The sequence below is a fragment of the Lithobates pipiens genome, unplaced genomic scaffold (genome assembly GCF_037356315.1).
Source record: "Lithobates pipiens isolate NorthernLeopardFrog02 unplaced genomic scaffold, aLitPip1_a1.2 Scaffold_13, whole genome shotgun sequence".
In the NCBI taxonomy this organism is placed as follows: domain Eukaryota; kingdom Metazoa; phylum Chordata; class Amphibia; order Anura; family Ranidae; genus Lithobates; species Lithobates pipiens.
The window spans coordinates 206,761,391-206,773,890 of NW_027507718.1; the positions used below are offsets into that span (position 1 = coordinate 206,761,391).

The window sequence follows — 12,500 nt, forward strand, 5'->3', positions numbered from 1 at the left end:
ATGAAAAGCTTGCCCTGGAAAATTCAGTAAGTATTATCTACCATATCTATGGTAATTGTACTGTAGGTTTGATGCACACTACACCGGAACATGTTTTTTCTAGGGTTTTAACATTGTCCAGAGGTGTGTGTGTGTATGTGTATATGTAATATATATATATATATATATATATATATATATATATATATATATATATATATATATATATATATATATATATATATATATATATATATATATATATATATATATAATTACACACACACCTGTCTCATTTGAAAAAAACAAACAAATAATTCACTATAGTTGAGGAACGCAGCACCTGGTCTTTATCCAATGCAATCTATTCTTCCCACCGACCAAATATAGAAAAAAGGCCAACGGATTGCTGGGCTTTAAATATATTTAATCAATTATTCAAGAAATTACCTAATCAGATGTCTGAAGATTTCTGTTTTCGGGCTCGTAAGCTTACGCCCTTCATCACATCAAAAACACATCTAACATTTCAGATAAATTCATGAAGTGTTAAACACTTTCACAAAGAAATCACATATGGAATCAATCCCTTGGTTAATGACCAATTGGTACAATTCCAATCCTTCATTGTAGAGCTGCACGATTCTGGCTAAATTGAGAATCGCAATTTTTTATTTTTTTTTTGCTCAGAAGATAGATCACATTAAAACAACAAAAAATTGGGCTAACCTTATAAATTGCACTTTGAAAGAGACTGATGGGCAAATACAGTGTGACATAAAATATTGCAGCAATTGCCATTTTATTCCCTAGGGTCTCTGTTAAAATGTATATGGTTGGGGGTTCCAAGTAACTTTATATCAAAAGAAAAATTGATTTTACCTTAAGGCTAGGTTCACATTGCTGCGATGCGGGAACGCCGCAAATCCGCGGCGTTTTCCCGCATCGCATACCTCCCGCCGGCAGTTCACACTGCCCTATGCGGACGGCTGGGGGTGTCAATGTTATGTTAATGACACCCCCAGATCCGTTGGCATATCGCAGTGCGATCTGCCGACTCGCACAGGAATCGGATCGCATGGTGTGAACCCCCATGCGATCCGATTCCGTTGCGGACCCAAAAAAGGGTCCTGTGCGAGTTTGCTGCGGGACAGCTGCGAGTTCAGCCATACTATCTGTATGGCTGAACTCGCAGTGCTACGGAGATCGGATGTGATTTGCTGTGCGAATCACATCCGGATCTCCCCCCGCAGCAGTGTGAACCCAGCCTTAGTGTCAGAAAAAGATTTGGACTTTAAGTGGTTAAACTTCCTGCATTTACAGGTTGTTGAAAACTTGGCAGGCTGCCTTTTTTATTTTTTTCACACAGAAGTTTCTCCCTTTTGATCTAAGAAGGAAGTTGGTTACAATGTTTCATGTTGAAAACTTGGCAGACTGCTGGGATGTTTGTGTGGGTTTTTTTTATTTAATTTTTTTGGACAGCTGAGTGAGCAGATAAGTCTCTTCACTTGTTATATGAAAGAATCGGCAAACTCTGCAATAGAGATAGTCGGGGGGGGGGGGGGGGGGGGTTGGGGGTTGAATCGAGATCACGATTTTTTTAAACTATTAATCGCTCTCAGCTCTAATTGCATTATTTTTCTCCACTATCACAGAAATGGTTAACCAGAAAAGGTGTTCTCATACTTCAGTCGGGATCCTTTAGACCCCTTTCACACTGGAGGTGTTTTTCACCTATATTTATCCTTTCAATTGGGATTTGTATAATGCAGGTATTTGCACCCGCTTACGGGCATAGATGGCCTCAGATTCTGAGGCTATTTATGCCACTTCCTGTTTAAGTTAGCAGCTGCAGTATTTATAGCTGCTGACCCCAGTGTGAAAGCCTGGGTGCTTTTCACACTGGGACGGTGTGCTTGCAGGGCAGGAAAAGTCCTGCAAGCAGCATCTATGGGACGGGGCGGGTGCCGTGTACAAACCGCCGCTGCCATTGAAGTCAATGGGGAGCGCTGCCAAAGCGATTTCATTTTTTTTTACAATGGGGTTAACATCTTGTTAACCCCTTCTATGGGGTTAAAAGTAGGGATGCACCGAAATTTCGGCCGCCGAAACATATCGGCCGAAAATGGCCCTTTCGGCAATTTGCCGAAAGGAAAAAACGGCCGATAATTGAGCCGAAAATGGGGCGTGGCCTGGGCGGGGCATAGCTCCGCCCCGCCCCTGGTGCTGCCCATCACGGGAGGTGTATAGCGCAGGAATGCCGCCTCCGCCGTCTGGATCAATAGAGCGCCGGGAACATCACAGCTTTAATTTTAATAGCTGTGTGTTCCCCCGTCGCGCGCCGTCGCATACAGTCCCCCCCCCTCGTTCGGGGAACTGTGATAGACAGATCCCCCGTCCTGATTGGACGGGGGATCTGTCTATCACAGTTCCCCGGACAAGGGGGAGGGGCTATATGCGACGGCGCGCAACGGGGGAACACACAGCTATTGAAATTAAAGCTGTGATGTTCCCGGCGCTTTATTGATCCAGACGGCGGAGGCGGCTCTCCTCTCTCTCTGCATCACTGACTACACAGGGGACACAAGCACTGGCTGCACGAGGGGGGACACAAGCACTGGCTGCACGAGGGGGGACACAAGCACTGGCTGCACGAGGGGGGGCACAAGCACTGGCTGCACGAGGGGGGGCACAAGCACTGGCTGCACGAGGGGGGACACAAGCACTGGCTGCACGAGGGGGGACACAAGCACTGGCTGCACGAGGGGGGACACAAGCACTGGCTGCACGAGGGGGGACACAAGCACTGGCTGCACGAGGGGGGACACAAGCACTGGCTGCACGAGGGGGGACACAAGCACTGGCTGCACGAGGGGGGACACAAGCACTGGCTGCACGAGGGGGGACACAAGCACTTATCTCTTTTTATCATGTCGCCAGTCTCTGGCCACCTCCCGAACCATGTCGCCAGTCTCTGGCCACCTCCCGAACCATGTCGCCAGTCTCTGGCCACCTCCCGAACCATGTCGCCAGTCTCTGGCCACCTCCCGAACCATGTCGCCAGTCTCTGGCCACCTCCCGAACCATGTCGCCAGTCTCTGGCCACCTCCCGAACCATGTCGCCAGTCTCTGGCCACCTCCCGAACCATGTCGCCAGTCTCTGGCCACCTCCCGAACCATGTCGCCAGTCTCTGGCCACCTCCCGAACCATGTCGCCAGTCTCTGGCCACCTCCCGAACCATGTCGCCAGTCTCTGGCCACCTCCCGAACCATGTCGCCAGTCTCTGGCCACCTCCCGAACCATGTCGCCAGTCTCTGGCCACCTCCCGAACCATGTCGCCAGTCTCTGGCCACCTCCTGTATAAAAATATTTTTTAAAAACAGTCATTTTCGGTATCGGTGCTGTTTCGGTATCGGTTTCGGTTTTCGGCCTAGTGTATTTTTCATTTTCGGTATCGGTTTCGGCACCAAAAAACCCATTCGGTGCATCCCTAGTTAAAAGCACCCCGCTCCCGCCTGCACAGCGCCAGTAAGGCACCACTAAAATTAGTGGCGATTTACCTCTAAAGCTCAGGTGGTCTGAGTGTGAAAGTAGCCTTAAAGTCTGTTGCACTGGCACAATTCCAAGTTTTTTTAAAAGGCAGAACTCTGCTTTTAACTTTCTATCTTTCCTATATGAGGGTAAAGGTGAAACAGAAAATTCATCCATATTAGGGTAACACTCAAGAATTGCCAATGTGTGGTGTGTGGGTTTTTTTTTTCTTACACTAAAACTACGATAAGAGAATGGATGGAATTGTGAAACAAAAGGTATTTTTTTTTTTTTTTTATGTCTAGTTGAAGTTCTATTATTGGATTAACCCATTATTTCTTGATACTACTTTTGATCTGATGAAGGAGCGTAAGCTTGTGAGCCTGAAACGGAAATCTTCAAACATCTGATTATGTAATTTTCTTGATTGATAAATGCAACAATGCAGCAAAGTGCAGCAATCCATTGGACATGCAATGGGGACTGTGTGTCTGTGGTATGGACACTCCAGCCTGCAAATACATTTATGTACTTCTTTCTAATACCTACACAAATCTGTCCCTGGAATCGACATTGGTCATGCAGAAGCACAACACAATTCTCAATGGGGTCTCTGACAATCTAGGAATTCCAGGCATTGTTGCTTACATGGTATGTTTTAAGGCTTGGTTCACACTGCTGCGACCTGAAAGTCATGACTTTGCCATGCGTCTTCCTGGCAACTTGATGTGACTTTAGTACTACTTTTGATGGAAGGGAGGGGCTACACCACAGGTAATGGCTGGGTAATCTTCCTGTAATGTCGCATTCAAATCACATTTAATAAAGATGAGGATCAGACTGGGAGGCAACTTCCATTAAAGTCTATGGGCACAAGTCGAATAGAAGTTGCCTTGTAGTAGTACAGGAACCTTTTCTAAAGTCAGAGCTACTTCAGTAGTGCTGATTAGGATGGCTCTCTTTGACTAACATGGTATTTCACATGTCGTGTGACTTGGGGTCTCACAAGTCAGATCCCAAGTTGGGGCAGTGTGAACCAAACCAAAGCTTATTTGAACTTTCAGTTTAAATCCACAAAATTTATTCCAGATGTATCCAACAAAATGTGGTGTTTGGGGTGGTTCAAAGGGGGGGAGAGAGAAACTGACTCGGTGGAAAAACCTGTCCACTGCTAGAATCATGTGGAAAAAGGACCCTTGCTCCCTGTGGGGAAGCAGTGGTCTCTCTGCACAGGTCCAACACACTAACTGCTGATTCAAAATTGGAGCTCTTCAAACGGCAAAGCTCATTCTCCCTGCTGATTGCAGCGTTTTAGCTGTGACTCTGTTTGGCAGTTGAGATCTTGTGAGGTGTTTCAAAATGTCATAACCTTGTTTTCACTAAGGATGAGGATAATAAAGTTCGATAAATAAAGTGGTTGTAAACCCTTACAAACCACTTTGACCTACTGGTAAGCCTAGATTAAGGCTTACCTGTAGCTCCAAGAAATATCCCCCAAACCTACACGGTTTAGGAGATATTTGCCAAAACGCAGGCACCGTTGTCTACGGCGCATGTGCCGTAGACAGCGGCGCACTGAGCATGCCGCTGTCAACGGTGATATGCCACGAGTGGCGGTGCGCGGGAGTGGCATCATCGCGGCTTCGTCGAATGACAGCGGTGGAGCAGCGAGACCCACCGAGAAGATGGATGCTCCAGACTACAGGGGACAGCGGGGACTTCGCTGGCTCCTGTGTCAGGTAAGACCCCTTTCACACCACACCGCCCATTGCGGCCGAGAAAGGGTTAAAACTGACGGCAATACGCTGCAATAGCGGCGTTTTGCCGGCGGTATTACAGGGCTGCCCCATTGATTTCAATGGGGAGCAGCGGTGGAGGAGCGGTAAACACACCGCTCCAAAGAAGCTGCTGGCAGGACTTTTCCCTGACATCCTGCCAGCGCACCGCTTTCACACTACAAACAATAGTGCAGCTTTTTTAGGGCGGATTGCAGGTGCTATTTCTAACGCTATAGCGCCTGCAAAACCCCCTGATGTGTAAAGCCCCGTACACACGAGAGGACTTATGTCCGACAGACTTCCGAAGGAGTTCTGCCAGAGTTCTGCTGGAGTTCCGACAGAGTTCTGACGGACTTTTCGACTGAGCGGACTTGGCCACACACAATCACACTAAACTCAGACGGATTCGAACGTGATGACGTACGACTGGACTCGAATAAGGAAGTTCATAGCCAATAGCTGCCCTAGCGTCGGTTTTAGTCCGTCGGAGTAGCATACACACGAGCGGATTTTTCGGAGGGACCGGGTACGGCGGAGTTCCGTCGGAAAAATTTGAAGCATGTTCCATTTTCTAAAGTCCGTCAGACTTTTGCGAATCAAAAGTCCGTTGCAGCCCACACACGATCGAGTAGTCTGACGGACTCAGTCCGTCGGACTTTGGATGTTGAAAAGTCCGCTCGTGTGTATAGGGCAAAAGGGGTCTAAGTGACCCATAATGGACTACTATGCGATGCATAGTAGTATATTATGCTTTACTGCCCCATTGTTGCCCTGATGTATAAAAATGATGATAACATTTAAAAATTGCACAAATCAAGCACTGACCACAGGAAAAGTGACAATGTAAATCTGGCCATACATTCTCTGTACCCTCTGTTCTTTTGTTGGCCATTTTTTAATCTAAAAACTGTTGCCAGTACCTTGTGACCCAAAGAGAGATTATTTATTTCCTTATGACCCCTTTCACACTAAAGCTGCTTTTCAGGCATTTTAGCGCTAAAAATAGCATCTGAAAAGCACCTCTCATCCCTCCCCAGTGTGAAAGCCTGGGTGCTTTTCACACTGGCACGGTGTGCTTGCAGGGCAGGAAAAGTCCTGCAAGCAGCATCTATGGGACGGGGCGGGTCCCGCCTGCACAGCGTCAGTAAGGCACCACTAAAATTGGTGGCGATTTACCGCTAAAGCTCAGGTGGTCTGAGTGTGAAAGTAGCCTTAAAGAGGAGCTGCACCAAAAAAAAAAAAAAAAAATATTAAAAGTCAGCAGCTACTAATATTGCTGCTGACTTTTAATAATATCACACTTACCTGTCCCAGGTTCCAGCGATGTCGGCGGCAGATGACGAGCAATCGCTCGTCTCGCTGCAGCCACCGCCGCCATCCTCTGTCAGGGAATCGGGAAGTGAAGCATGAGGGCTTCACTGCCCGGTTCCCTACTGCGCATGCGCGAGTCGCGCTGCGCTTCTCTTATGGTCCCCCGCTGTGTCTCTGGGAACTGTGTGTTTCCCAGAACACAACGGGGGGGGGGCGGAGCGATGCGGGGGTCTGCGGCGATCTGGCCGGAAGTGGGTGCAGTTACCTGGATTATCCAGGTAACTGCACCCCCCTCCCCCCTGAAATACTAGCGGAACTTCCCCTTTAGGGTGAAGAACCGCTTTAAAGTCTGTTGCCCTGGCACAATTACAAGTTTCTGTAACACCAGTTAGAATTTTAACATGAAGGGGAAAGCACAAGCACGTGAGTTTTATATTTTGAACAGTCAAAATAGCTGCTTTTATGTGCATAATAAAAAGCCGGTTTCTAGGTTGGTCCAGAGATTCCCAGCACCTTAAATCGTGTTTTGCTGTGGTCTCCAGATGGTTGCACAGTAAGCAACACAAAGGCTGTACTCTTAGCTTGTATACACCTGACCTGCTAATGTTTAGACTTTAGAGCCCAGGGCAAGTATAAGGCTGCTTTTACACTGATGTGTTTTTTTATCATGCTTAAAATGCAACAAGAATGCAATCCCTTTAAAAACTATGGAACTTTTCACACCGCTGCAGTGTGTTTTCAAAAGTCCTGCATGCTGCACTTTTGGAATCTGCACTTAAAGCAAAGGTCCCCTTGCATTGTGTTTTTGGTGCATGCTGGGTAACGGGCACCAAAAAGCATGTGTTTTTACAGCGTGTGTGTGTCGGGGGGTTTTTTTTTTCTTTGTGTGTTTTTTAATAAAGGTATTAAAGGTTATTAAATGGCATCTAAAATGGTGTGTTCATAAAGAACATAAATGATGTGCTGTTAAAAAAAAGTGTGTGTATGTAGAGAGAGAGAGAATTATAAAAAAAATTTATGTGTATAATAAAAAGCCATTTCCGACCGTAGTTATCTCTGCCTAGATCTGGCATTTGGAATATTGGTATAGCTCCTCCATAGCAGTGTAAAAAACAAAGCGCTACTGATTTTTATTTTGATACTGTACGTCTGTGGCAAATCTAGTACCTAGAGTTGAATTTTATAAAATATCTATATTATTTTTGTTACAGGAAGATGTTTATTGGCGGTCTTAGCTGGGACACTACAAAAAAAGATCTAAAGGATTACTTTTCAAAATTTGGAGAAGTTGTAGACTGCACGTTGAAATTGGATCCAATCACTGGACGCTCCAGAGGCTTTGGCTTTGTATTGTTTAAAGAGTCAGAAGGCGTAGATAAGGTAAAGTACTAATTTTTAGTATTTGTGAGTGCCAAGTTCCACATATTACAGTGAAATTAACCAGTTTTATGTTTGAATGGATTCTATTTTGTCCCTCTAGTTGCCATCAATGTTAAAGCTGAACTCCAGGAATTAAGCCACCTTTTAAAATGTGTTGGGTGAAGTCCAATGAGGTGTATACCACCTTGTGGACTTATCTGTTTTAATTTACATTGTTACTGAGCTATTGCTATACTTCCCGGTGCTGGACCTTCTGATATCCGCTCCTGCAGAGATGATGTGCACCTAGTTGAACTTGACCCATAGTAAGCCTGCAGTTTGCAAAGTAGTTGAATTTTTGGAGTTCTAAGTTAAATTCAGCTTTTATTAGTGAATAGGGTTAAAATGATTTAATATTTATCGGGGGACACTTTTATCAAAGTGATCGCTTGTTGCCCCAAATATGAATCCGCTACACCACTTTCAAAAAAGAGTTTGCTCCTGTGGTTTACACACAGCACTTCTGTGACAAGTAAACCACTGCATCTGCGTTGCTAAATGTAACTCTTAATATAGAGAGCCACAAAAAATTTCCTTGGCACTTTGCTCTATTTCTTTTCCCAAACTATGACACCGCTCATTGTTCCTGTGACATTTAATGTATCCCCTTATTTGTGGTTTAAGAGTAGAAAAATAAACACTGAAAGGAAGCAAGACAAATGAGTAAAGAACATTTGTGGCGAGGAGGGCGCTACTTAAGAGAACTTGCTGTGCGATTCAGAGTCAATGTTTGAAGGACAATCCTGTATTTCACAGAATTCATCCATTGTTTTCATACCTTTTCCCCGTATTTCTACCATCACTTTCAACAAGGATATTCCCTATGTGTATTGTGGGAGCTGATGGGTATTTCTTGTTGGAAGCTTTTTATAAATTTTTTTTGGATGCGACAGCTGATGGAATGCATCTTGGTAAATGTGATGGGTGAATCCTCTTTCCTCCCCCCCCCCCCTCCTTTTTTTTGAGAGTGACAGTAGGTGTTGCAGAACAAAGTATTTTTTTTTCAGTCCATTTTCATGAATAGCAGCTGCTGCTCCTCATTGCATCTAAATGTGACATTTAACCTGCTTCTTATTGCTGCAGGTGATGGAACACAAAGAGCACAAACTGAATGGCAAAGTCATCGATCCAAAAAGGGCAAAGGCAATGAAGACAAAGGAACCAGTGAAGAAGATATTTGTAGGAGGTTTATCACCAGACACACCAGAAGACAAAATAAGGGAATACTTTGGGACATTTGGCGAGGTATATTTTACTCTTAAAAACTGTCTGCTTTTCAAGTTGAAAAAAGCAAGAGTATGACGCGTTAATCTGGCCCTATGGGTGTACCCTTTTTTAATTATTTTTTTTTTTTCACCTTGCAATCCAAATCCCTCAGATTGAAGCAATTGAGCTCCCCATGGACAACAAGACTAACAAAAGGCGAGGCTTCTGTTTCATAACATTTACGGAAGAAGAGCCAGTGAAAAAAATCATGGAAAAGAAATACCATAATATTGGCTTAAGTAAAGTATGTTGAGCTAGAGGGCAAACTGTAAAGTAAAACAAACTTTAGTACTGCCATTTGACAGGTTATTAAGTATGTGTGTGTTTTTTTTTTTTTTTTTTGTTTTTTTTTATTTATTTATTTTTTTTTTTTGAGCATTTTTTTTTTCGGTGACCTCCATCAGCATGGCTCCATCTTGCCCTTGTCCAGTCTCCTTGCAGAAATTAAGGAAGTTGTCAGTTCACATCTTGTTTCTCTCTCTCTCTGGAAAAAGATGGCGTTCGCCTTTCGTAACATATTAAACCCATATTCAGGACTGCGTAAAAAAAATAAAAAAATGGGTGAGTGGGGCTCCTGCTGCGTCGCTCATTCGGTGTTCTTATTTGCGACTGTCTGCTTTTAGTTTTTCATTGAACTATCATGGCACTGTGGTAGTGCATTCTCTCCTCCTGTCAGATTGTATCAGCTTGCCCATACAGACCCAAATATAATGACAGATCTACAGGAGACGAGCATGGCACTATTGATCTGCTGATCGCTGGTGCAGTTCTTTAGAGCATGGGTCTCAAAACTGCAGCCTGGGGGCCGGATGTGGCCCTTTGCTAGCCTTCATCTACCCCTTGGGGCACTATTCCTCCCACTGACAACAGGTCAATATTTCTTCCACTAATGCCAATGATGGGGCACTACTTCCCCTCCTACTGACCACCAACACTAAGGCTGTGTTTAATGTCACTGATACTGGGCCCATTTTCTACCCCTACTGGCCACAATCTGGCCCCTCTAAAATCTGAAGCACTGTAAACTGGCCTTTTGCTTGAAAAGTTTGGAGACCCCTGCTTTAGAGGCCCCAGAAACAAAAATAAATAAATGTACTTCTCTTTTTTTTTTGCAAAAATAAAAGTGCACTTATTATTTAAAAGGTGAACTTCTCCTTTTTAAAGCCCTAATCCAGCTGGGTGTACATGCAAATGTTGCAGACCCCCAAAGCAGACTAAAATAGCAGCTTGGCTGCTAAACTTAGACAATTTCTGGCACTGTCCCTTGCAGCCTGGCTGATCCAGCACTGCTCCTCTTTGAGCTGAATGATGCCCAGCTCCATTTAACCTAGTTCCTGTAAGTCCAGGTGCTACAACCCATAGTAGATTGCTGCACAGAGCTGTACCATGCCATTACAAGGGAACAGAGTATTTGTGATGATTGGACCAAAGACCCATGGACAAAGCTAAGTATAGTGGGTATTATTCCTTTCTCTATGACGGGGGTGTTGGAACTGGCAAGTCTGGAGCTGGACTGTTAACTTTTTTTTTTTTTAATTAAAAAATGCCTGAAGCCACAAACGGCAGCTGTAAAAATGTTCAGTGTGCATGAGGCCAAATGGGAGAGACAGAGAAAACATTGGACACAGTGGGTTGTATGGGTGCAGTGAACTGGAAGAGTTTGACTTCTTATTATCCATTTTGGGTATTGATACATAATATGGCGGTTTCTAGGTTGGTCCAGAGATCCCCAGCACCTTAAATCATGTGTTTGCTGTGGTCTCTGGATGGTTGCACAGTAAGCAACACAAAGGCTGTACTCTTAGCTTGTATACGGCTGCTTTTACACTGATGTGTTTTTTTTTATCATGCTTAAAATGCAACAAGAATGCAATCCCTTTAAAAACTATGGAACTTTTCACACCGCTGCAGTGTGTTTTCAAAAGTCCTGCATGCTGCACTTTTGGAATCTGCACTAAAAGCAAAGGTCCCCCTGCATTGTGTTTTTGGTGCATTTCACTGGTGCATGCTGCGTAACGGGCACCAAAAAGCATGTGTTTTTACAGCGTGTGTGTGTCGGGAATTTTTTTTTTTTTTTTTTTTTTGTGGTTTTTAATAGTTATTAAATGACATCTAAAATGGTGTTCATAAAGAACATAAATGATGTGCTGTAAAAAGAGAGGTGAATATTTTTTTTTCTATATTTGTTTAGCCTAAATTTTTGTTTATTTTTTTTTTTTTTAGTGTGAAATTAAACTAGCACTTTCAAAAGAACAGTATCAGCAGCAGCAACAGCAGTGGGGAGCACGAGGCGGAGGGTCTTCAACAAGGTCCAGAGGAAGAGGAGGTTAATGCATTAAGCCATTAAATAAAATATATATGTTAACATGGGTCATTTCTGATTCACCTGCTAATCTCTTCTAAATATGTTGGTAACTGTTTCAATAGCTTCAAACCAGAGCTGGAACCAGGGCTATAGTAATTACTGGAATCCAAGCTACAGTAGTTATGGATACAACAACCAGGGCTATGGAGGCTATGGAAACTATGACTACACTGGATATAACAACTACTATGGCTATGGAGATTACAGTAGTGAGTATCTGTGTATGAAGATGCATTTTATGTGTGTGTGTGTGTGTGTGTGTGTGTGTGTTGTAACAAAAATAAATACTTAGTTCTGCATTTTGACAAAGCTGGATCTTTATCATCTCATCTTGTTCATGTTTCTTGTTATGCATTGTTTATTTCTTAAAAGGGTTTCTTTTTTTTTTTTGTTTTTTAAATACAATTTTTATTTTTTTTTCTATTTGTTAACATTACCAAAATTGCATTTGTACATTACACCAGTCAGTGGGATGTCCACTCTTTAAAAGAGAAAAATAAAATAAAAAAATCTGTGGTTAAAAGACTCTTGCATAACGCAAGGAAATAAATATGGAAGATATTATTCTATTTGGACTATAGATTGAAGAATGAGGGTCTACAGTCTTGCACTTGGAATAATGTAAATACTAATGAGTTATAAAGGTTGAGCTCTGCTCCTCTCTAATCTGAACGCCACCTTTTTGTACTTGAATGAGCAGCATGGTGAATGACCTGAAGCTCATTAGAATACAAAACGCAAGCATTTGGTAGAGATGAGTTTAGAGGATTGTCAGAGCTTGTCTCTGCTCCTCACACCTGGGGAAACTGAAGACCAGAACAGGAATAGAAGGAAAGTCTTTCAATTGGGA

General features: G+C 43.6%; 1 protein-coding gene across 1 annotated transcript in view; it reads left to right on the forward strand.

The window, feature by feature from the left end:
* HNRNPD (heterogeneous nuclear ribonucleoprotein D) overlaps positions 1–12,500 on the forward strand; it is a 29,142-nt gene that overhangs the window by 11,571 nt on the left and 5,071 nt on the right. The window contains 7 exon segments of the mRNA XM_077476165.1: positions 7,812–7,980; positions 9,103–9,264; positions 9,398–9,529; positions 11,509–11,532; positions 11,534–11,597; positions 11,600–11,611; positions 11,713–11,859. Coding sequence (XP_077332291.1) covers positions 7,812–7,980; positions 9,103–9,264; positions 9,398–9,529; positions 11,509–11,532; positions 11,534–11,597; positions 11,600–11,611; positions 11,713–11,859 — 710 coding nt within the window.